Source organism: Diachasmimorpha longicaudata, chromosome 9, assembly GCF_034640455.1.
Source record: "Diachasmimorpha longicaudata isolate KC_UGA_2023 chromosome 9, iyDiaLong2, whole genome shotgun sequence".
Classification (NCBI taxonomy): domain Eukaryota; kingdom Metazoa; phylum Arthropoda; class Insecta; order Hymenoptera; family Braconidae; genus Diachasmimorpha; species Diachasmimorpha longicaudata.
In genome coordinates this window covers 3,762,267-3,787,105 of record NC_087233.1, presented here as the reverse complement: position 1 = coordinate 3,787,105, position 24,839 = coordinate 3,762,267, and the positions used below count along the sequence as shown (strand labels likewise).

The window sequence follows — 24,839 nt, the reverse complement described above, 5'->3', positions numbered from 1 at the left end:
TTTATTGTTAGAAATGGCTTTTGGGCATTTTCATTGCGTCAAAATGGGTCTCGAGTAAGTCTTTGGTACAATAAAATTATTTTTATTATACTTACCCCATAGAGGAGATCAATACAATTTGCCTTTAGTCGTAACGTCCAGATAAACGTAATGCCCGATAGATTATGCATGAAATTAATTTTTTTTTTCAATTAATAATTGACACTTTTCGTTTTGTCTATTATAAAACGTTTGTATTTGCAGCAGTGAAAAAGCCCATGTCACCGTTTGCCAAGTTCAGGCAGCTAGATCGTCAAAACAGTCTACCTAGTTCGCCAAGGTAATTATTTATTTTGATCGTCAGTGATATTGGAGATTTATACGATAAGAAAACTTTCGATTTAGCTCGCCGAGGACACCCGGAACTCCAGGAAGCAAAGCATTTTCATTCAAGTTTACTGATCCTAAGGTCCAGCATAATGTCGTGCAGATTAAGGAACGAATGCTTGCATGGTGTCGAGCAAAAACTAAGGAGTACGAGGTGAGCGTCACCATCACTCTTAATTTAATTAGAATGCGCATAATCATGATTTTCAATAATCGTGAGATTAAACACCTCATTTTTAAGGGATAGATGAGTTTAGAAGAAAAAATGAAATAAATTGAACGACTAAAATGTTAATGGAGCAATTAAATGTCGTTTAAAATACGAAAATTTGCTCGAAAATTACAATTAAATTTGGATACTAAGCATTTTCAATTGTTCTAACATTAGAACGCTAATTATAACCAATTAGATTAGATCTAATTAGAATTTCTTGGAGATGAAAAATTTCAGAAAAAAATAATGGAGCGACTAAAATGTTAATATAATCATTGAATTACGTTTAAAAGTTAATTTCTCCCCAGAATGTCCAAATCGAAAATTTCTCAACGAGTTGGAACAACGGATTGGCCTTTTGCGCCCTTCTACATCACTTTCGGCCAGAGGCCTTCGACTACAACGCCTTGAACCCCAGGAATAGAAGAGCCAACTTCGAATTGGCATTTACCAAAGCTGAGTAAGAGCTCATATCAATATTTATTCGTTCATCTGTGTATTATTGTCACCCACAAACGTCTCATCAATATAAAAAATCACTTAATAATTATGAAATGCCTCTATTAAGATTAATTCATTAATTTTCTTTTAGAGAAATCGCTGACATCACGCCATTGCTCGACGTTGATGACATGGTAATGATGCAGCGACCAGACTGGAAATGTGTCTTCACATACGTTCAATCGATATATCGTCGTTTCAAAGACGAAGATTAGATCGTTCGATAATTACCAATGATCGTTATGTATTTCAGTACTGAGAAAAATTTTTCATAACCTCAAAAAAAATTTTTACATCAAACTGTTACCACATAAATTGGAAACAACTTTTTCTTTCATATTGTGATAGTGAACGTTGCAATTTTTTTTTTAATTTGTGCATTTAACACCGGTGATAATCGATATATCTCTAAGCTTGAGTCGTTGAGCTCTATAAACTTATCAAAAAGTCAAAGTATTTCTCTTACAATAATTATTTTCTCACTCTTTTTTTTTATGAAAAAGTTTACGTCAGTCTGTTGGTATCTCTAAGTATTAAGAAATTAATAAAAAATATTGTACTTAAGTATTGACTAACTAGATGTCTATCAGAGTACACTATCGTCCAGGGAGTTGTTGATGTCAGGACGATCCTCTCCAATCATCTCCTATCAGCGAAAAAAAAAAATCGTTTGAGTATTTGTAAAATATGAATAAATGTCGATTTGTGAAAAATTCTAGTTTACCTGGAGCACCTCGACGAGGGCTCTTGTCTCGTCCAGCATCTCCTTGTAGGTTTTATTCTCCTCCTCAAGTGTCTCGACACGTCTGGAGAGCTCTTTGTTCTCCTCCAGGGCATCATCGAGAGCTATTCTCCGTCTCTCAGCAAGTACCTGCCAGTAGTTCTCACTAGGGCCAGCATCAGATGTCAAATCCTCAACCTCTATCTTAATTTTATCACCTCTGGCAGTTTGGCATGCCTTGTCTTTGTGAGTTATCTTTTTAATCTTCTTGCCAGTGTCTGGTTTTGGTTTTGCTGACATCTCACTGTTCATAACATTTTTAAATAATTATTATCACCTCTGTGACTCGACAAATAACAAAATTGAATAAAGAAAAATGACGAGAGACATGGAAGACATCTTGTTTTTATTTTGTCATTAAAAATGTCTCTACTAGGCCATAACCCCAAATAAAAGTAATAATTCATCTCTTTCCATCAGCCCTCGACGCAAAACCATCGTTAAAATTTTTTTTTGCTCGTCAAGGGCTGTTTGGATATCCCAAGAGTATCAACATGTAACTTACTCCTTGGGTGTGACTTTGCCAGTCACACCAGACCTCAGGACCCTCCCTGCACCGACTAAATTCTCCTTATCAGTGGCAGCTGGTTGAAGATTGTGCAAAGTCTTTCTAGATTTATCCTGAAAGCGAAAAACCCGACGATTATCATCGAAAATAGCAAACGACTAATGGCGTTGATAACCGTAACATTCGAAATCCTAACCTCGTGTTGTGTAGATTGGGGAATGGCAACTTGTGTGGCACCTCCCGGTTTCATGTTAAATCCTTTCAACGTCTGAAGCCTTCAAAAATCCTCCAAACCACTTTAAAAACTCGATTTCCTCTTGAATTATTGTTCCGGCGTCTTCTGATCGACTAAACAGTCTGTAATTCCGTAAATAAATCGTGGTCCAACCGCCAGAAACAACGGAATTGGCGCGAATCCGGTGGATGTGTGAGGGAGGGAAGCGGTCGCAAGATGGCGGCTTTACTTACTGCGCGTGCGCACAAGGTGCACGACGTTTGTGATCCTCGTGGATTGTTTAGGAAATGTTTGTTAAGAATCTTGTGACCCTCGTGGGCCAGCTTAAAACCACCGGCCAGTCGTGGGGAAGCCGATGAGCGCCGAAGAATCAGTCGGTCGTTGGCTGCCAGTTGTTGAATAAAATTCTGTGCATGTGTGATCGGGGACGTGTGCGTGTACAACGATAAACACAGCGAAATCACCGGAGTACAGACACTCTGGTTACTGGTTACCGTTGAGACGTGAGTGGTGAGTCAGCCAGGTGGCACACATGCATTGAAAGTCAAATGCAACCGTTAAGTCTTCGTTGTCGATAATAAGTTTTTTTTATTTTACAAGTCTGTGGTAGTTTGAGTGTCAACAAGTGTTCCACATTTATTTGTCCGAGTTAACGAGGGATTTAACGGAGTCCAAGGGCTTCACTGGTGACCATGGCAGCCCACCCTGAAGTTGGAATCGGAGATTTCGTTCTACTCGATGAAATCAGCATTGAAAATGTCGTGAAAAACCTCAAAACAAGGTCAGAATTTGCTCTTCAAAGCGACATTTTTTTACTACAAGTTTATGACATTCACATGACAGGATTTATGAACCACTACCAGTCATTGTTTATCGTAAAAGTAGAGAGAAATTGCAGTTAGTTTAATGACAGGTAATTTTGATAACTGGACTGGCTCAGTTATCGGTGCAAAAAAAATTCTTAAATCCTCTGTTTCAATACGTTTATTGGAATTGGAGATTCCCTCGGAAACAAGGGGTTGTTGAAAATTAGTTGACTCTCAGGGGGAAAAAACATTCAAATTTTTTTCTAACGCCGGATTAATCACTCCATAGGCGAAGTAATTGTCCAATGGGACTTGACAGAGCTGGTAATCAACATTGGCGGGCGTGGCTAAGACTCCGGGGGAAGATTTTGTTTTTTAAATAAATTTTCAATCCACTTGCATTGATGTTCTACTTTTACTTCTGTTCTTGAGAGTCAAGTGGGATGAACATAGGGAAATGAGTCATTCAGGGACACTTGCAGACTTCTTATTTACTCATCCTTTATGTTATGATTTTTTTTTAGATAGAATTGAAGCGCTATATCGATCCGTGACATCATATTTATGTCATTGATTTGATTTCAACGTTTCTAGGCTATCAATTTTTAGCGACATTTTCTTTCGTCTTTTTTCCTGGCACAAATAACCTTTGGTGATAAGGTTTATCAAATCGACGAGTCACAAGTACCGGTGATAAGTCACTGATAAAAGACCGGAATTTTTATTTTATCGGCGGAATGATTTTTAATTAGAGAATTTAATGAGTGGGGGATTTTTCGCGGTTTTGGAGTTGACTGGGAAATTTTGGACATTTTTGGGGGAAATTTGGGTGGAGAAATTGGGGATTTTTTAGGGCGTGTGGAAATGAATTGAGTGAGTCAAAGGAAGACATAAATCTTGGTAATTGAACTGTAATGACTCATTGCGGGGAGAGAAGTATCTGTACTCCGGATAAAATTATGATGTCACGTCTTGAAAAATTTCTTTGAAATTCATTTAAAATTCATAAATTGATTCTGAAAATGATGAAATGCCACCAATACTTTCCCAAACATTTTTATCTTCCTGAAAAAACCAGTAAGAATTCATAAAAAATCGTCGACTATTTTCAAATTCACCAAAAATTCCCCCAAAAAAATCCTTAAAATCCTAAAAAAGAAAATTAATTGGCTTTCGAAACAAATTCAGATCTTTCTGCCCCAATTTTTCAACAGATTTTCCGGTGGAAAATTTTACACGTACATCGGTGAAGTATGCGTGAGTGTAAATCCCTACAGGACAACCCACAACTACGAGACAGATCAAATAAACAAGTACAAAGGTAACGGAGTCCACCACCATCGAATATTGATTAAATAAAAATAATCTTAAACACCACCTTTTTCTCTATAAATCAATTGCAGGGAGGGAACTCTTTGAGAATCCACCTCACATATTCGCGATTGCCGATGCTGTCCATCGCGAAATGAAGCAACAAGGACGTGACACATGCATTGTCATAAGTGGCGAGTCTGGTTCGGGTAAAACCGAGGCCAGTAAAATAATTATGAAGTACATTGCTGCCATCACTAATCTATCTGGTCAACAGGAGATTGAAAGGTTTAAATTGCTTACTAATATCGATTAATTGCTTGTCAGTTGTTGAATGTGTAAGGATAACGGAGCCTGAAATTTTTAGGGTGAAGAACGTACTTATTCAGTCGAATTCCATTTTGGAGGCATTTGGTAATGCCAAGACCAATAGAAATGACAATTCCTCGCGGTTTGGGAAATACATGGATATTAATTTTGACTTCAAGGGAGATCCTGTTGGCGGACATGTGACAAATTATCTTCTTGAAAAGTCCAGAGTTGTTTATCAGCAAAAAGGAGAGAGAAATTTTCATTGTTTTTATCAGGTACATAAAACATTTTATCGTTAGAAAATTCCATTCTTTGCTTAGAAACAATTTGTTTATTTTTAAGGCAGACATTCTGTTTTAATCAGCTGTCCTGTGATGGGGTAAAACGGATTTTATAATCTTTTAATGATAGTTAAGCAATAAAATTTTTTCTCATTTCAAAGCTCGAAAATAGAACTTTAAAATTAAAGGAAAATTATTGAATTTCAATCAATCAATCCCAAGTTATCGACGATGGAAAACGTTTCCTTTTGCTCCACTATAAATAAGACGTGACTCATTAACATCGCAATCGTTCTTAATTAAATCATTCCGTTTTACCCCACCTCTTTCGCCGATCCCTCCAATTCATTCTGAATGGTTTTTGCAGCTATTGAACGGCTGTAGTGAAACAGAACTGAACACACGCGGTCTTATATCAGACCCGAGTGTCTATTACTACATAAGTCATGGAAAAAACGTAACAACTGATAGGAGTGAATTCAAAGCAGTTAATTCTGCACTGGGTACCCTCAGATTCACGTCCAACGATATTAACACAATTTGGAATGTTATCGCGGGTATACTTCACTTGGGTAACGTGAGATTTACACTCGAGGATGAAAAATTGGTGATTGAAAATAAAAAAGCACTGAACGATGCAGCGAAACTCTTTGGAATTCATTCTAATGAGTTGGGGAAGGCTCTGTCGGAACGGGTTATTGCAGCTGGGGGAGAAATTATGCAGAAGAGCCACGGGCTCATGGAGGCTGAGTATGGACGCGATGCCCTTGCAAAAGTATATATATATATTTTTTTCTATTTATTCATATAATTTAGGGACAAATTTAATTGGAGAATTGGAGATATCGAAAACTCTTTAATTTATCGAATTAGTTAAATTAATTAGTTGTCTCCTTTGTTTCCTGGTAACTTGATTGAAGATATATTTTGTTGGAGGAGTCAGCGATGTTATTATTCTTTATTGCTGAATTGGAATGATTTTTATTCGTCGAATTGCATGAGATTTCGTAATTACAGGAGTTGTGGTAACCTATTGGCAATAATTTGTATTGTTGCCGTTGTTCAAGTTGCAAAAGGTCGATGTTTAGCAACTATTCTTGCCGCACAATTTTTACATCCGAATGGTAGCGTTTTAATTGTGTAAATTGAAGGTCTATCCACGGATATAAATTAAAATTCATCTTCACATTAATTATTCGGGGATTAATTATTCTATTAATTATATAAAATTATTAAATGATTTCACCTTAGTTTTTAGTCCATTCATTAATTTTTTCAAATTATGATTGAAAATAGATCTTATTAATGAGCTCCGTCCGATGATAATTAACTGAAAAACAAAAGTTTCAAACGACTGGTATTTGCAGTTCATTCACTTACAAATAAATTATTTTTTTCATTAAATTAGAAATTAATTAATTAATTAATCAATTTGAAAATTTTCAATTAAATACAAAAAAATCATTCCAATTTTTAAAATAATATTTTGACATTTTTCTCTTATTTAATAACAATTTTCTATTCTTCTGAAATTTTTTTCAACTTTCTGAGGTTAAAAATGAATTTCCATTTATTATCATTTATCGAGTTCTAAATATATATTTATTTATTCAGGCAATATACGATAGACTATTTTCCTGGATAGTATCACGTATCAACGCTTGTATAAACGTCAACGATGACGACGGTTTCTACAAACGTTACCGAGGGACTGTCATTGGTGTACTCGACATCTACGGCTTTGAGATATTCGAGGCAAATAGCTTTGAGCAATTTTGCATCAACTATTGCAATGAGAAGCTGCAACAGTTGTTTATAGAATTAGTACTCAAACGTGAACAGGAGGAGTATCAGAGAGAGGGGATTGCCTGGCAGGCGATTGAGTACTTCAATAATCAAATTATATGCGATCTTGTTGAACAGAACCACAAGGGCATATTGGCAATAATGGACGAAGCCTGTTTGAACGTTGGCAAGATCACGGACGAGGTGAATTTTCAGGGTTATTATTTTTTCCGGTAGCTGCAGAGTTCCTTCTTTGGTTTATCTGCCCTAGTTATTCTTCCTTTTCTATTAACTGTACATCATATTTACTCAGTGGAAAATTCATTAATTGAATTAACAAATTACGACTGATTTGTTTAATTTTGAGAATTTTTCGTTGAGTTATGAATGTTTTTAGATGGAAAACATGAAGTTTCGATTGAGTGGATTTTTTACGCCTCCATGGGACCTAGAGTAAGATTTTTCGACATCATTTTGAAAAGAATTGAAAGTTCTTTGAAACAGTATATGAATAGTGAGGCTTTATGTACTTGTTACATTTTTTTTAGATTTTTTATCGAAAAAATCGAAATGCACATCATTTATTTCTCTCATAAATTAGTGAAAAAATAGATAAAAAGCTTACGTAACCTGATTCTTAATAATACATGAGCAATAACTATATATGATAATTAGTCAGGAAAACATACTAGAACAGGAAGGAAATATAAAAGAAATTGAAAATATTGAAGGGAAATTTACAACTTCTAAACACGAGATAAGTCTCTTTTGACTATTGACCAATTTTGCATGAATATCTCGAAATCTAAGAGAGATAGCAAAATTGTTTTCAGAACTGTTTTGTAGGACGAATCAATTGCTACAACCAATGTTATAACAAAAATTGCATTATCTCCCTTATATTTCGAGGTATCGTTAAAAAAACTCGAGTCAAAATGAGTCAACTACTATCGTTTTACCACATCGTCACAGAAATACTGATTACATAAAAAAAATTAATTTAAAAAATCAATTACTGACGAACTGATCCTCCAGATGCTGCTTGAAGCTATGGACAAGAAGCTATCCAATCACAAGCACTACACCTCCCGCCAGCTGAGCCCAATGGACAAGCAACTGGAGCACAGAAAACAATTCCGAATAAAGCACTACGCGGGCGATGTTGTGTACAACATCAACGGTTTTCTGGATAAAAACAAAGATACATTGTTCCAAGATTTCAAGCGGTTAATGTACAACAGTAACAGTAAAATAGTAAGTGAAATGTGGCCAGAAGGTTCAGATGCAATAACGAAAACAACGAAGAGGCCGTTAACCGCTGGCACATTATTTCGGAATTCAATGGTTGCTCTTGTGAAGAATTTAACGAGTAAAGAGCCATTTTACGTACGTTGTATAAAACCCAACGAGGTCAAGTCACCCGTGATATTCGACGACGAGAGGGTTGAGCACCAGGTACGATACCTCGGATTGCTGGAGAATATTCTCGTGAGGAGGGCGGGTTTTGTTTATCGACAGCGATATGATAAATTCCTGAAACGTTATAAAATGATCTCCCAGTACACGTGGCCCAATTTCCGAGGTGGTAGTGACAAGGATGGGGTCAGGACACTCCTCGAGGAGAAGGGCTTCGCTCATGATGTCAAATATGGACATACCAAGGTCTTCATTCGATCCCCCAAGACTCTGTTTGCACTGGAGAAAGCGAGAAGTGATTTAATTCCCGGAATCGTTGTTCTTCTGCAAAAGCAGTGGCGAGGGTACCTGTGCAGGATGATGTACAAGAAGATGAAGGCTGCGATGGTCATGATGGAGTGCTACAGGAGGATGAAGAGACGTCGTTATATCTGTGAACTGGAGAGAACCTTTAGGGATGCGAAAAATCTGCATAATTATGGGAAGAACCTGCAGTGGCCCCAGGAAAATTATTATGTGAAACACGTTGTGCCTTCCCTGAGGATGATGTTTGCTAGGTGGTATGCCTGGATGATCTTGAGGAAGATCCCCAGGGAGGAGTGGCCACAGCTGAGGCTCAAGGTAATTTTTTTTTACTGAAAGTCAATTTGTTTAATTGATTCAATGATTTTTTGGAGAAATAGATATTTTACGTGTTGACGTTTTTTTTTGGCTTTCAGATGACCGCGGGGGCTGTCCTCAGGCCCAAAAGACAGTACTGGGGGCAGGAGAGACGCTGGGAGGGCAATTATCTCTCCAGGCCAGAGGAAAATCCTCATTATGATGCCTTCAACGCTTCCATAAACAATTTAAAAAATTCGGATCACTTTAAAACAGTTTTATTCAGTGGATTTATCAGGAAAACAAATCGGTAAATATTTGATATATTACAGATACATTATAATATACACACATACATTCAATCAACATTCTTATTTCGATAGATTCGATAAACAGGCGGATCGTGTGCTCGTTATTACAGAGCACGCAATTTACAAATTGGAGAGTTCGAAATTTAAGACTATGAAAAAAGGAATTCCGATAACTGAAATCACTGGTATCAGTGTATCACCAGGAGTTGATCAGTTGGTCACCATTCATTCCAACAGAGGAAATGATTTTATTTTCTCCATCACTGCCAAGGATAATAGGGTGGGGGAGGTCGTTGGGGTGTTGTGTACGAGATACTATCAGTACGTAATTATTTAGATTTTTTTTTTTTGTTGATCATCTGTTGATTTTTGATTTTTTATTCAGACTCAGGGGAAGTGATCTTCATGTGACTGTTGATACGCGATTCAAGTGCATGGTTGGAAACAAAAGTCGATTGTTGAGGGTCGAGGTGAGATCAGACGTGTCTACTCCGTCGTTTTTCAAAGATGGAGATCAAATTGTTCATGCATTACCACCGTCTGTTAGTATTATTGATGCTGGCGTCAACGGTAGGCAGAGTATCCGGTGAATAAAATAAATCTATTGATATGGTAATATTATAAATAATTGGGAGTACAAAAAATTGTGTACTTAAAATTTGTTGTTACAATTGGATTACAAAAATGTGGCCTGAGTAACGTAATTAGTGATAAAAATACAATTTGTACTACTGATTGATCAAAAATCCGCTGGGCGATTTGTTTATTCTCTCAATTTATTTTATAATATATAATATATGGATGTTGTATACTTCTTTCGTCTTGAAAGTGTATTTTTATACAATTTTTATCACGTTTAATGAGTAATATTACATGAACGAAAAATATTTTTTTGTGCCATGCCAGAGTAGCAAATGATTTCTTTATTTTACGAAGATATAAATTTGATACTCTGTGCAATAGACTTGTGAATAATGAGAGATAAAATCGGTAAAATTAAATTAAACAAATGTTGAGTCTTCACTTATTTATCAATGTCTTTCGATACGCTGGACTGCGTATAAACAATTAATATTCTTGGCAATAGACTCGTGAACAATTAAGAAATTCAATAAAATGGCTTTCAACAGGTTTCAAGACTCCATTTGTTTATCAAAATTAATTTAATACATAAACCTGTATAAAAAAAATTGATATCTTTGGTAACAGACTTGTCAAAGATGAGAGAAAAATTGAATAAAATTAATTTAAACAGATCTTGACTCTCCACTTGTTTTTATTTTTTTTTATGCAGCCGGCTGTATAAAAAAATTCAGGACTCGACAAAAAATTAATGAAAAACGTGAGACAACACAATACAACAGAATTAAACAGAAGTCGAATCTTCGCTGTCTGATTCACAATCAATACCATAAAGTCTACAAAGTTCAGTTTCCGATATATTAGAGCTAACAGCGACTTCGTACTTATTTTCCCCAAGATTCCTGGACGATTTTACTCGAATCGTGGTGTCTTTGCCCTGAGGAGTATCCCTCACTTCCTTCTCCTCCTTTCCCTCTCTCTTCTTCACCTTTCCCGGGGAAGCAGCGCCAGGCGATGTTTTCTTTCCTGGTGAAGTTTTATTTTTCTGATTGATCCTCATCGTCTCCTCCATCTTCTTGTCCCCCTCCAGGCACTTCTTCATCCACTTTGGTGGCTCGCTGGAGTAGACGTGTGTCTTCTTCATGTACTTGGGACTGCTCAGGATCATTGGTATCTCAGTTTCGATAACCGTCGTGATGATTTGCTCGTTCTCGTCGAAGTTGCTCTCGAGGTACTTCTTCCTCGGTTTTCCAGCCATCAACTTCCCAATCACTCGTTTGGCCTCTTCTTTGGTGTCGTATGTGTAGGAATAATGTTTCTGAATGTGTTTAGGCATGAGTTTGACTTCGGAATCGTCTCCCTCGGTGACCGGTGGCTCGACGATGACGTTCTTGGTCTTCTCCTTCGTCTCTGATTTTTCCTCGGATATTTCGGTGATTGTCACACCCTCTGGTGCATCGAGACCCTCTGGACACTTTTCAATGCTCATCAGACTCTGACGAAATGTCGAAATGCTGTGCCTCTGGCGACTTGGTGGATCCAGAAGTCTTCTAAGACTGGAGTTCCTTATCTCAGGAACTGACATTCGTTCACGTGACACCACTGGCGTTGGTGGAGGTGCTGTCACAGGTTTCGAGTGGAATATGGGGACCAGGAATTGCCTCTCTGATGATGGCAGCAGAGGTGTTGCCGAGGCGATGATGACACCCTCTAGACCATCGCTTGGGGCAATCGTTCTGTCGTCCTTCGTCTGGTGTTCGGATATTGGAGAGGGTAAGAGACGTCGGGCTCGTGTTCCGTCGGGATTTAACTGGCTGTCAAGGCTGAACCTCTGCTTCGGCGTTCCTGCGATCAACTTCAACTCGTTCTGACTCTCCAGCTCTGGGATCGAAAAACGGTCCCGGATTTTTGTGTCCTTTGGTTTGTACTTGGAACCGAAGTCCAGGGCGGAGAGACGATCTCGTTGGCTCACCTTTATCTTCGATGGACCCAAACGCTTTTGCTTTATGGGAGAGTGAAGCGTCGTTGGGCGCTCGTTCCAGGTGTGAAGACAGGGGTAGGACAACCGCTGATGGTGAATTCGACCTGCTGGAGGGCAGCGAGAGTCATTACATTAGGAAAATTGGTTTTGGAAACGTTGGGAGGTCGAGAAATTTTGGAGAGAAATTAAGGGACAAACATTATCTGGAAATGGTGGAATTAGATAAGTCCTTTTGGACGATCGACCAGTTTTTGGGAAATATCTTGGAATCTAGGGGAGATAGGAAAATTTTTGTTATGACCTTTTTTGTAGAGTAAATTGAGTATTGTAAATAATGTAATAACTAAAACTTCGCTATCTCCCTTAGTTTCGTAGATACAGCTCAAAAACTCCGCTCAAATAAGTCAGTTCATTTAATTTCCCCACTTCAATGCTGAAATCATATTTTTGGAATCTACCCCCCGACCAATGGCCTTCGATAACTCCAATAATTGAACAATCTCCCAAACCTCAATGCACTCACTGACCTGGATAATAATCCCCAGTGACCAAGGTCGGTTGAGACAGTCTATCCCTCTTCGCCGTTGGCCCAAAAAGTAGCCTGGAGGGTGAGACATGTTGGCCACTCAATTTTCTTCCAAAATTGCCTGCCTCCAGGTACGAGTGAACATTCGGCGTCGACAGTCTGTCCTCCTTGATCTGATAACTCATGGAGACATCCCCTGATGTGCGTAGACTATTGTATGAAAATTTGGACCCCACAAAATTAAATCCAGAGAAACTAGAGTTGAGAGTTGGCTGGGACATTCTGTATCTCCTGTCCGGGGATGCACTTGACCTCGAGTTATCGCTGTTATAGGGGATCATGAGAGTGGGGAGGTTTGGCTGGGAGTATCGAGACCTCTGGCTCGCTGGTGAGTAGCTGGGAGGTAATGGAGTGGTTGATCGAGTGTTCTCGGTGATGTTTGAGTCCTGCGAGTCTATTGACGATTGAGATTGAGGGGCTGGTGGTTTGACCGGATTAATGTGGAGATTGGGCTGGGACAGCCGAGTCTTCTTCGGATGTCCAGGTGTCAGGCCCGGTCGCTTCAGGTGATCTATCAGGTTCGGCTGGGACAGGCGGATGCATGGGTTTGGACGTAGTGGCCCCTGTCGGTTTAGGTACCAGAGATCCCGACGGGAGTAGGGCTCACATCAGAGTGACTCCTCCTCCCGCAGACGACGCATGAAGACCGGGCGAACGTCTTCGAAGAACGTGGGAAGATCCAGCTCCGTCGCTCGGGCTATACCACCGTCCTTGCATTCTAGCCAGTAGGTGTCCATCAGGCCCTTACCCTGGAAGACAATCCATATTGATTGTTTTGATGCAAATTGTCCTTTTTTGGAAAATTTTTAATTTGTTATTTTATTGTGGATCTGTTTGGGGGAACATCGTTAGCGAAGTAGGAAAACTAGATTAAACACGTTTGACGGCTGACCAGTTTTTGGGGAATAACTCGGAATCTAGAGGAGATAGCAGAATTTTTATTATTACCTTTTTTGTAGAGAGAATGGAGTACTACAAAAAGTGTAGTTACAAAAATATCACTATCTCTCTTAGATTTCGAGATATTACTCAAAAACTCGAGGAGGAAAAACTCAAATTATCACGCTTTAGCGCTTCGCTACAAAAATTGTGTTCCTAGTTTTTGATGATTATCTCGAAATTTAGGGGAGATACCTGAATTTTCATTATGATCTTTTTTGTAGAGCTAATTGGAAACTACAAAAAATGTTATGACAAAAATTTCGACATCTCCCTTAGATTCGGAAATACAGTTCAAAAATTCGACTCAAAGTCAAGTCAACTCATCTCGTTTTATCACTTCGCTACAGAAGAATAAAAAATCGAGAAAATTCATGTCGTAAAATTTTGAAAAAATCTATTAATTAAAAGAAATGATTTATTATTACCTTGACATCTACGAGCCCTCGATGCACTATCTTGAACCCCCCGACAGCCTCTAGGGCCTTTTTCATCTCCAGGCTTATGTGAATACGCAGAGCTGTAATACAATTTCCAAAGGCTAGACCCAACAGAGTGATTTATTCAGCCAAAAAAATCGTCTACTCGTGAAATTGGAAAGTTCACACTTCATTTATCGTTTTTTCAAATCCACAAGGACAAACCTCGAGGATAAAAATTTCCCATCGTAAAAAAATTGATGAAAGATCGATTAAAGTGACGAAAGTAGTGAGAACAGTTTGATAAATATCATTAGTAACTATAAACCTTGGAAAGTGAAATTTATGTGCCCAAAATTTTGTGAAAAATTTCCAACAGAAAAAATGAAGAAATAGAAATAAAATCGACAAAAATTCCAGCGCATTTCACAATTTGTTTACCTTCTCCTGTCGACTCCATTCTACTCGCTGTGTTCACTGTGTCCCCGAAGAGACAATACCGGGGCATTTTGGTCCCAACAATGCCAGCAACAACTGGCCCAGTGTGTGCTCCACTGCGAATTTGCAGGCGTTCACCAGGTCGCTTTGGTACTTGAAACACCGATGACGCAGCCAACAGGTCCAGGGCCATTGTCGCTATCTCAGACACGTGTTTATCGCCTGAAAAATAGACATCTCGTGTCTGACATATTTACGATTATTACATATTTTATGGGAATGGGAAAACCGTGGATTTTTACCGTTTCGAACAGGCAATCCGGACGCAACCATGTAGGAATCCCCGATAGTTTCCACTTTGTAAACATCGTAGCACTCGATTCTCGCGTCGAACAGTTTGTAAATTGAGTTCAAGAACGTCACCACCTGGAAAGAATAAAAAAAATAAATAAATCGTAATATTTGAAAAAAATTTGTGGAATTTTTTTCACTCGATAAAATAAAGAAGGAATTCTCTGCGAAAAGAATCGGAATTTAATATTTGTTAATATAATTCATCGCAACAATGGATGGCAAGTTTACAGAAATTGTAAGAAATATTTTTTTGTATCTTACGAAGCAAAAAATTAAATTTGAAATTCCACTGAGAGAAAAATAATTACGCGATATTTTTTATTTCCGCGGAAATAATTGCCAGACAATTTTAAACTTTATTAGGGAATAAATTGAGAATTCCCTACAAATTTCAATTTTTTTCCCTTTCGTTTAATAAAAACAAAAAGAAAAATTAAAATGTTATAGAGAAAAAAAATGAATTTAAAATTCCAGAGAGAGACAAATATTTATGCGACCATTTCATATTTTATTCGGTGATTCGGTGATGAATCTGAAAATTTCCTGAAGAGTTCTATTTTTTTCGTCCATTCAAAAAAAACATAAAAAAAGAGATTTTTCTGTACTTTTTACTTAATTCCTTTCTCGATGGAATAAATTACCTCGAGTGGTGTATTTTCTGCGGCTATTTCCACAAAGCCAACGATGTCACTGAAATACACAGTGACAGCCTCGTAATATTCCGCGGGCACCTTAAAATCGAAAAAATAAATATTTCATCAGAAATTGGATATGAAACGTTCGAGATTAAGTGTTTAGCATGCATACGCATTTCAACCTGCTGCGTCTGCTTGAGTTGTTGGGCAACGGATGGTGGAAGCATTTGAAATAATAGAGTGTCACTTTTCCTCTTCTCACGTTTCAGTTCCCTTGCCTTTTGGGCGAGATTCGCTGCGTATACCTGTTGAGGCGTAAAGTCAATGAAAATTTTCCTGAAAAATTTCAGAATTTTCGCTGAAAAAAAATATAATGCAGCTGAAAAATCCTAGCGCTGCTATAATAAAATTATACCGGACATGTGATCAAATTTCTGTGAATTAGACAATATTTGTAAAATTTTTTTACAGAATTTTCCAGAGAAAAAAAACTATTCAGTAGCGAAGTCGTTAAAGAAGGTGAGTAAACTTATTTCTTAGTCGAGTTTTTGAAGAATATTTTCAAATCTAAGGGAGATAGCGAAATTTTTGTCAGGACATTTATTGGAGTACTCAAGTCCCTTTACAAAAAAGGTCATAATGAAAATTCGGCTACCTCCGCTAGATTTCGAGATATTTATCAAAGCATCTGGTAAAATAAAACTTCAATAGCGAAATGATGAAATGAGATTGAATTTTTTCTAGTCGAGTTTTTGACTAATATCTTCGAATCTAAGTGAAATATCGAAATTTTCGTTATAACATTTTCTGTAGCACTCAATTCGCTTGATAAAAAAGTTCATAATAAAAATCTCGTTATCTCGATTACCTTTCGAGATATTCATAAAACACTGGCCAGTAGTCAAAACTAGCTCATCTCGTTTTACTACTTCGCTACTAAATTTGCATTTGCGAATAAAATTTTCAGTGCCAGTGGTAGAATTGAAAAAATAACATTTTTGCGTGCAGAAGTTGATGGAATACATTCCCCGGAAATTAACTCGGATTTTAGATAAATTCCCTGCGATTACCTGAATCGTTGCGACGGCATTTCGCACAAGAACAATAATAATCGGCGAAATGACGAGAACAAGTGCGACAATGGCTATTCCGGCGACTTGCTTGTTGCTTGCCTTCTGAAGCGTTGAATTGACGTATTCTCTGTCGATAATACCAAGCATCAGTGATCAAAGGATCGTCGAGCTGGTGAACGTGAAAGATAATTTAATTACCGTATCATGTGACGCAATGCTGTTTGTATTTTTCTCAATTCATCGACATAAACTGCCATGGAGTCGAAATAATCAATGGCGTCCTCGACACTCGGTTGCCGGTCGTTGTTGCGTAAAATCTCATCTCGCCTGAGGGAAAAAACATACAGATTAATCATTAATTCGGTAAGGAAGTGGTAAAACAAGATAAATTGCCTTATCTCTGAGGCGACTTTTTGAGCGATATCTCCGAATCTAAGCCAGATACCGAAATTTTTGTTATAACATTTCTTGTAGCATTCGATTCGCTTGACAAAAAAGGTCATGATCAAAATTTTCCTATCTCCCCTAGATTCCGAGATATTTCTCAAAAGCCGATAGCATAAAATTTCAGTAGCAAAGTGAGAACAGGAGATACGACTCATCTTTCAGTTCAGTTTTTGAATAATATCTCTTAATCTAAGCAAGATAACGAAATTTGTGTTAAGACATTTTTTGTAGTACTCAATCTGCTTCATAAAAATGGTCATAATAAAAATTTCGGTATCTCCCCTAGATTTTGAGATATTCATCAAAAACTCAATACTCAAGAGTGAGTTATTTAGTTCTACCATCTCGCTAGTACTTTTTTCTTAATATTTTTTATCACCGGATGCTGTATTTACCTTGACTTTATTTTACCGTACTCCGGCATTGTTCGAGTGAGATCGGCGTACAGTGCCTTGAGGTCCGGTACATACGACAGAGATCCATTGAGAAGATCTTTTCCGAGTGCCTCGTGACGGATATAACTAACGTAGTTCTCTCGGAGGAGAACTCCCCGTCCGAAATAATTGATCCCGTATACCGAGGCTATCCCTATACTCTCAATGCTCCGTAATAGATTCTTAAAGGCGATTAAATATCTGCAATCAATATTTCATCAATCGAGGGAGTGGAGCGATGAAGAGGGATTTTTTTCCCAGAGGAAAAAATTTATATTTTAAAAAATTCTACAAAACTTCTGAAGTTTCATCTGAATTGTTTAATATAGTAATATTCCATAGAAATATATATCTGATATATTCATTAAAAAGTTTATTTAATTATCTTTAAAATGTCACCCAATTTGTAAATTCTAATTATTTTTTATTTACTTCTGATACTGTTAAACGAAAAGACAATTTTTTCACAGATGATCCCAATGAATTAATTGATTCAATTGGTTTTTCGATTTTTATTTTGATTCATAAATCGATATCTATCGATCTAACATCGTCTAAGGACCATCATCAGTATATAAAAAATATATAGCATACTTATCTATATAAATAAAATTCTTTTTCATGTATTTCTCATATTTTTAAGAAATTACGAATATAAATAGAATTTTCCGGAATTAAATGTTAAAAAATTTTTTTTTTACGGGGATTTTTCCCCGAGTTACCTCCAGACTCCGCTGTTATCAGTCTCCTTGATCTGATTGGTCAGTATATTCAGCATTTCTGCATTAACATTCTCGTACCAAGCCATAACTTCCGATATACTGCTCTCTTCGTTGATTTTCTGCCTGAGAATTAACGATAATATTAATATATAATATAAAATATTTAATATTCAATATATAATATACACATAATACATACAATATATTATATATAATATATATACTCTGGTATGCGTCCAAAAACACTGACAAAAAACCTTGTATGCGTTTTTTTTTAATGGATCGATTTTTCCCTTCAGCCCTCACGACAATAAAATTACTTTGACAATGTAAAATTGATTGAATTGATCAGGACTCCATTTACTCCTGCATATGTAACATTTAGGTACTCCAAATGATCGGTGGTGCGGTCATCCGTATGACGTGCGCGCGCGCTACCCTAGATGCTCTGCTTTGAGCGAATTTATTACGCCGACCTGAATGCCTATATTGGTCATTGAGTGATTGTTGGGTTGAAATAAAAAAAAATCTTTGTACGTCGATACTTCATTCATACGATCAATACATGTGCCATGTGGCAGGCTCCGAAAATTAAATACGCGAGGGACTTCCGGTGATTGTTTTATTTATTTTAAGATTTTTTAGGCGTTTGATTTTTCCGCATCAGCTGTTCCCGAGAAGGGAATCATTCGAATTTAAAATTTATTTGAGGGGATGGAATTTACGTAAAGTATTAGGTAATTATTTGAATTGAAAAAATTAATTATCCGATTGTAAAAATCGATTTCTATTTTTGGAGGGAAAGACTAGCGATACATTCGATTTCTAGTCTTTTTTTTAATGGAATAAATTAATATAAATATTAATGAAAGTGAATAATCTTATAAATAATGTTTTCACTTTTTAGATGAGTTGAGTATTTAAGAAATAAAAAACAAATTGTTTTTCTCAATTTCTATCCATTTGAACCGCATTTTATCGTTGTTATCTCAGGACTTGGAATTAATTACTGGAACGACTACTTAATTAATTGATATGACTGAATTAATTATTTATTTGTAATCAATTCCTTTCTTTGAATAATCAAAAATCCTCCAGACACTGACAGAAATTGAAAATTGTCAAGTAATTAACGTTCAAAAAAATTGCATTAATTGATGAATAAAAATCTATTTTTTGCAGTATAAAACTACGTAATTATTATTATTTATTATTCGCAAATGAAATCGTTGAACGATTCATAATTAGTATTATTATAATAAGACTCTAATAAATTTTTTCCCATCATTTTTAACTAAAAACTTTTGTGTTGTCGCTCACCAGCGGTTTTTCCTAAGTAAATTAATGTTTAAACAAATGGACTAACCTGAAGTCATCCAATCGAGCTTGAAATGCCTCTCTATTGACAACATCGTAGGTCTGAGTTTTAGCTTCGTCGGTTGGAACAGTCACCAATGGCCAAGTTGTCAAATTTCTCAAGGTCTCATCAGTCATCGCATATCTCTGGGTCAAGTTGAATTTTGGATAGTCGTACTGGCCACTATCACCACCCCAAGTGCATAATATTAATTCTTAATGAGGTCCTCAGGGTGAGGAAATAGTCAGACGTAACTCACTCCCCTTATTTCTCTTTTACATTGATACCAAATCAGCTGTTATCGATTATTGTCCCTTTAAATTGTTCACCCACTTGAGTTCAGTGAATTGCGTCTTCTGGTTTGTTTACATTCATCGGTATCTTGGTAGGATTTTTCGCTCGAAGGAAATGGGGTGTCGGCCATGTCCTAGATAAACTTGGGGAACTGGCGATTGTATACGCATCGCGATATCAATGACAAGGTGATGGGAAAAATTGACAACAGCTGATTGATTTTTTTTTTTATGAAAAAAAATTGTTAATTATTTTTGGAGCAATCTAATGCAGCTGAACATTGATAGAGTCACAAGTGATAATAACTCTTGGGTCGAGTTCGATATTTTTTAATTCATTTTGAAATTTTTAATTCATTTTTTTTTTGTTTTTTTTTGGTGAAATGAAAAATCCACAACAGCTGATTTATCTTTTTTTACTAAAAAAAATAGTCAATTATTTTTGGAGATACATAATGTAGCTGGATATTGATAGAATCACAGGTGACAAGAATTTTCGGATCAGGATCGATATTTTTTGATTCATTTTGAATTAAAAAAATTAATTTTCCTGAATTTTTTGGAGGCGCACGATTTTATTTAAACATACCTCAATCTGCTGCCATTGGTGTATATAAAAAATGCCACTTCAGATCTCTCGAGCTGCAGACGTGTCACAACGACCCCCAGATCCGTAGCTATAGTCACCTAATTATTTAATTTTAATTTAAATAATTGGATTTTATGAATTTTTCTGAATTTAGTAGCGAGATCAGTCATCCTTATCTCCTGCCCAGTTTTTGATGAATATCTCGAAATCAACGCGAGGCAGCAAAATTTCCATTAGAACCTTTTTTCTGGAGAAAATTGAGGGCTAAAATAAATGTTATAACAAAAACTGCGCTATCTCCCTTAGATTCGGAGATATCGTTCAAGAACTACCCTAAGAGATAAGTCAACTTTTCCTCCTTCACCACTTCGCTTCTGAATGACTAAAAACCGTAAGTTCCCTATAAAAATCACGTTCAATTTTCCATAAAATTATTTATAATATTTCGGAGAATCCTTTCAAAACGTACTGCTACCCAAAGGCATTTTTTTTATTTCTAAAGGGGGCAATCTTTTGTGCTGCACGAGTGCATTGAAACCATGTAAATGACTGGTGCTGTGTGCATTTGGTTTTATTCTCCTGCAGGAAAGAGTGGTATAATAAAAAGGTACATGGGTGCGTTTAATACATATTTGTACGACACTCATTCCACTACTCGACGGCATATAACTCATCCCATCGATCGTACATAAAAAAATAAAAGGGAGAGAAGGTACACATCTGCGACGGTTTTATGAAAGTATAACGACATCATCGTCTTGAGAAAAAGGGGTTGATACTGTGACACTATTTTTTTTTCAATGGGTCAATTAATATCGTAGTTGTAGTTGACGCAATGGCACTTTGATGGAGGGTTTCCTCGGTAAATTATTATTTCTGTGGTGACGACGAGGGGAGATGAGGTAATTATACCATTTCAAGGAACTCAAGTTATTTTTTTCTTGAAAAAAATGTGTAGGTGATTCTTATTACGATGGAATTTTCTATTTTTGGATTTTTCATGTTCTTTTCGCGTACCTAAAACCCCTCCTTAGCATTTATTTCAATGGAAAAAAAGTTGAAGAGAAAAAATGTGAGATAACATTTTTTTCTCGTCCTAGTGAGAAAATGTAGTTTTATCACTCGTTTTTAATTTTTTTTTCGGCTGAAAAGGACTGGCCTTAGGTCTCGTATTACTATTGTGCAACTTGATAAATAACTATCTTTCATGATGGGGGAGGGATAAAAAATTTTATTGGACTGTACGAAAAAGTAACTTTTTAGGCGCGAGTCAGGTGATAGCGCGCGATGAAAAATCGTTTGATACTCGCGGGGAGTGTGTTATATAAATCACTCGCGAGTCCAAAAACTTTTTTGCATTCGTAATAAAATGTACTATTTTGCGTCAAAATTCTCTTAATATCACTGCTAACTTTTTCTGTTTATTGTGAAAAAAAAAAACGGAAAAATCGTGGGAATAATAATTAACCTTTTTCTTAGTGCTGACAAATGAGCAAAAAGACCCAAAAATTTATAGAAATACAAAATAAATAAATGACTAAAAATACCACAAAAAACACGAGAAAACAATCGCTTCCGGGCGGATGCAAAAAGTGATAAATTTAATACGACAATTAAAGACCCTCTTATCCTATACATATCAACAAATGGAAACAAATAAAAACAATATGAAACAATATGAATTGGGAAACAAATGAAAAATAAACACAATACCAAAATTGTTTGAAATAAATATAGAAAAATAGTTTTTTCAAATCGGAAAATTTTCTCTCAAATTGGCTTTCACTTGACAGCAGAAATTGTCAAGGGAGCCTCTTCCAAAATCTCCTAAAAATCCTGTTGTCGAAAAACACTAAAAATTTTTCCGCGCGAAAAATTTTCTATTTCAAATTTGCTTCCACTTGAAAGCAAAAATTGTTAAAATAGTCAAGGAGGATCTTCCAAAATCTAAAAATCCTGTTCTCCTCAAACAATAAATACATAATTCGATTATTTACCTGGCTCTCAATGTCGGACACTTCTTGACGATAAATGAGAATATCGTGTAGTGTATTTGCCGTCTGTACAATTAGGGCAAGTATCGGTATAAATGGTAATACAAGCATCTGCAGCAATTGGATACGTCTACCACGACGATGAGCTGGATCTGTAGCGCGCGCCCAACATGATTTGCTCCTGGATTTTGTTGCTGACACATCGTCCGATGATAAACTACGTACTGAACTCGATTCTGCCATGCAAGAGCCGTTATGGGGTGACATTTTACACTTTTTTACGTCCCTTCCAAGGAGATTAAATCCTTTTACTGTTACTGAATCAACAAAATAATATTTCATCGCCGGTTCTTCGACTCCGGGCACCGCAATTCTGGATTATTTGATTTAGTCAGCCAATAGCCACCAAATAAAACTGTACCCCAAACTTTATCAGTAACCAGTACCAAATAAATCGTACAATCGAACGATCCCGCTCTCATTCCAAACAAAGAACTAATAAATGCGTCGATCTGTCGGTAACTTACCAAAAAAAAAATAAATAACATTCCAAAAGTCATCCAAACGTTTTTCGTTATATCCGTCAGTTTTATTTGACATTTAAATTTTATTCGACGTTGTTAAAAGACGGAGGACGCGTGAATGAAATTCTTTTTAACTTCTACACAATAACATCCCCCTCCCCCTCGACCCCGTCGCAGCCAATCAAAACGGGCCTCTATTACGATTCATTTAATCGTTGTTAAGCGCTTTCTTGACGTGCCTTCATCGCGTCTCTGCGTCAACGATCCACTCTACTGCTATGACACGTTTAATATGACAAAGAGTGAAAAAAATATCTCAACGTGATGTTGATTTTTTTATCTCTCTCTCTCTCTTTCTTGCAGCTTCATTTTCCACGAACGTATATGTATACCCGACGGTTTTATTATTGAACATGTCTCGATCGTCCCTGACCCTACACCCTCCCCGCAATTTTCCCTCGACTGCATTCTTGCTATGGGAAATCCATGCAACCCTGGAGTGCACCTCTTTATCGGGAAAAATTCATCAGACGAAATAAGGAATATTTAGTTTAGAAAATATGTTTTTGGCGAGTTTCGGGGAACTAAGGGCCTTCGGGGAGTATAACGTTAATTTTTTGAAATTTTTTGTAGTGAGTTGAGGGTTTTTTCGCTGGAAATTTCAGGGAAATTGGTGACGTTGTTGACATTGAAAATTTTAAGTTTCGGAGAAAACGAAAAAAAAAGGAAAATCTGTTTTATTTTTTGTTAAGAATGAATAGATGAGCGAGATTTTTAATTTGATTGGATTGGATTTTTAATATTTTGACTCTTAGGTTTTTCAATTTTTAGATTAGATTTGATTTTGGATTTGAAATATTAAAAATTCACGTAACTTTGTCGGATTATCGAGTGTTTTATGATAATAATCGATTATTAAAATATTTTTATAAATTAGATAATTTATAGATCGTTACTTATGATGTTATACTAAACTTTTTAATTATCATTTATGTATGAAAAAAATTACGGCCAATTTACTAATCATGAAATGATGTATTTAATTTTATATTTTGTTCCTTTTTTATGCGAAATTTCAATGAAATCTTAGTGCAACAATCCGTACGAACAAATTGATTTTAAAAAAATTAATAAAATATATATCTGACATATATACCTACATATTTATCCACTTCATATATTTTTCGTCATTTAAATAAATACCGACTCAGAATATCCCCATTTTTTCATCAATTCTATCCCGAAATAACATTTATTTTTTCTCTTTAAATCCCCTAATTTATTTATCCCCCCAAATTATTCACCTACATTCCCCCCATCTCTCTCCCCACTGATAAACACTAACCCCCATAATCCCCAATTCCGCCTCTCCCCCACCGACCTCACCCTCCCGATAACTACAAATTCCCGTCTGTCCCACACGCTCCGCAACTACTTGCTCTCCCGTAAAAGCGCGAATCATCGCGCAACAAATTCAAGTATTTCCCAGTATTCAACAGATTGTTTCCGCACGTGTCAACGCAACAAGTGCTCGTGCTCGTCTCTCACTCCCTCATTTAATCCTCACGACTACAAAAACCTAAAAAAAAAATTCCAACTCCGAGAATTCGCTACCGATTACAACAATTCTCTTACACAGGTGGGAAAAAACATCCGAGGACAGCGGAAAAAAAAAAATTTAATTATCACAGTTTGTTGTCTCGATCGATCCAGTGACGAGCTTTTTATCGTCTGATGTATTTTGTTCCCCTCTCGACTGAATAAATTTTTTTTAGGCAGCTGATTGTGCCACTGGCACGCACGATCGTCTACTGAACGTTGGTACCCACCTCTCTCAGTACTGAAGCTCCCAATACACCAGAGAAAGCTCCTCTCCTCTCCCTCTGTACTGGCGCGCAACCCCTATTGTGGCCCTCTACATCATCCTCCCCCCCCTGGCCCCCTCACCACAACTCCGCGCGTGCCCACCCCCCCATCACGAATTTTCATCGTTCTCTGTCCACGTCATGGCAAAACTACCCCTCCAGCATGAACAGGTAAGTGAG

The 24,839-nt window shown here is 36.7% G+C and overlaps 5 protein-coding genes across 17 annotated transcripts; 2 read left to right on the top strand and 3 right to left on the bottom strand.

Moving 5' to 3' along the window:
* Positions 1–257: 257 nt before the first annotated feature.
* On the top strand, positions 258–1,296 carry LOC135166090 (smoothelin-like protein 1). Its single transcript, XM_064128063.1, has 4 exons — positions 258–319; positions 385–520; positions 889–1,040; positions 1,173–1,296. Exons 1-4 carry the CDS (start codon positions 258–260, stop codon positions 1,294–1,296), a joined length of 474 nt encoding a protein of 157 aa, XP_063984133.1.
* Positions 1,042–2,764, bottom strand: LOC135166063 (geminin). The gene is made up of 4 exons (XM_064128017.1): positions 2,567–2,764; positions 2,368–2,483; positions 1,806–2,106; positions 1,042–1,727 (listed from the first exon to the last, which is right to left on the bottom strand). Exons 1-4 carry the CDS (start codon positions 2,618–2,620, stop codon positions 1,668–1,670), a joined length of 531 nt encoding a protein of 176 aa, XP_063984087.1. The 5' UTR covers positions 2,621–2,764; the 3' UTR covers positions 1,042–1,667.
* A 172-nt stretch (positions 2,765–2,936) lies between these two features.
* Positions 2,937–10,683, top strand: Myo31df (Myosin 31DF). Of its 3 annotated transcripts, none has more exons than XM_064127991.1 (11): positions 2,937–3,108; positions 3,206–3,386; positions 4,626–4,732; positions 4,815–5,010; positions 5,090–5,309; positions 5,683–6,090; positions 6,930–7,304; positions 8,136–9,137; positions 9,236–9,426; positions 9,500–9,748; positions 9,813–10,683. In XM_064127991.1, exons 2-11 carry the CDS (start codon positions 3,298–3,300, stop codon positions 10,015–10,017), a joined length of 3,042 nt encoding a protein of 1,013 aa, XP_063984061.1. In that variant the 5' UTR covers positions 2,937–3,108; positions 3,206–3,297; the 3' UTR covers positions 10,018–10,683. The 3 variants fall into 3 exon arrangements, with proteins under 3 accessions (XP_063984061.1, XP_063984059.1, XP_063984060.1); XM_064127989.1 differs by having other exon boundaries at positions 2,937–3,115; XM_064127990.1 differs by lacking the exon at positions 2,937–3,108 and having other exon boundaries at positions 3,122–3,386.
* Positions 10,440–13,178, bottom strand: LOC135166060 (uncharacterized). Of its 2 annotated transcripts, none has more exons than XM_064128004.1 (2): positions 12,518–13,178; positions 10,440–12,097 (listed from the first exon to the last, which is right to left on the bottom strand). In XM_064128004.1, the coding sequence occupies exons 1-2, from the start codon at positions 12,855–12,857 to the stop codon at positions 10,794–10,796; spliced, it is 1,644 nt and encodes a 547-aa protein (XP_063984074.1). In that variant the 5' UTR covers positions 12,858–13,178; the 3' UTR covers positions 10,440–10,793. The 2 variants fall into 2 exon arrangements, with proteins under 2 accessions (XP_063984074.1, XP_063984075.1); XM_064128005.1 differs by having other exon boundaries at positions 10,440–12,094.
* LOC135166059 (uncharacterized protein) lies at positions 13,033–24,642 on the bottom strand. Of its 10 annotated transcripts, none has more exons than XM_064128003.1 (14): positions 24,624–24,642; positions 22,274–22,587; positions 20,277–20,374; positions 19,404–19,577; positions 18,038–18,160; positions 17,277–17,516; positions 16,633–16,761; positions 16,432–16,561; positions 15,544–15,666; positions 15,368–15,457; positions 14,675–14,798; positions 14,376–14,594; positions 13,944–14,035; positions 13,033–13,325 (listed from the first exon to the last, which is right to left on the bottom strand). In XM_064128003.1, the coding sequence occupies exons 2-14, from the start codon at positions 22,535–22,537 to the stop codon at positions 13,185–13,187; spliced, it is 1,947 nt and encodes a 648-aa protein (XP_063984073.1). In that variant the 5' UTR covers positions 22,538–22,587; positions 24,624–24,642; the 3' UTR covers positions 13,033–13,184. The 10 variants fall into 10 exon arrangements, with proteins under 10 accessions (XP_063984073.1, XP_063984067.1, XP_063984068.1 ...); XM_064127997.1 differs by lacking the exon at positions 24,624–24,642 and adding an exon at positions 24,430–24,617 and having other exon boundaries at positions 22,274–22,685; XM_064127998.1 differs by lacking the exon at positions 24,624–24,642 and adding an exon at positions 24,430–24,617 and having other exon boundaries at positions 22,274–22,643.
* Positions 24,643–24,839: the final 197 nt, after the last annotated feature.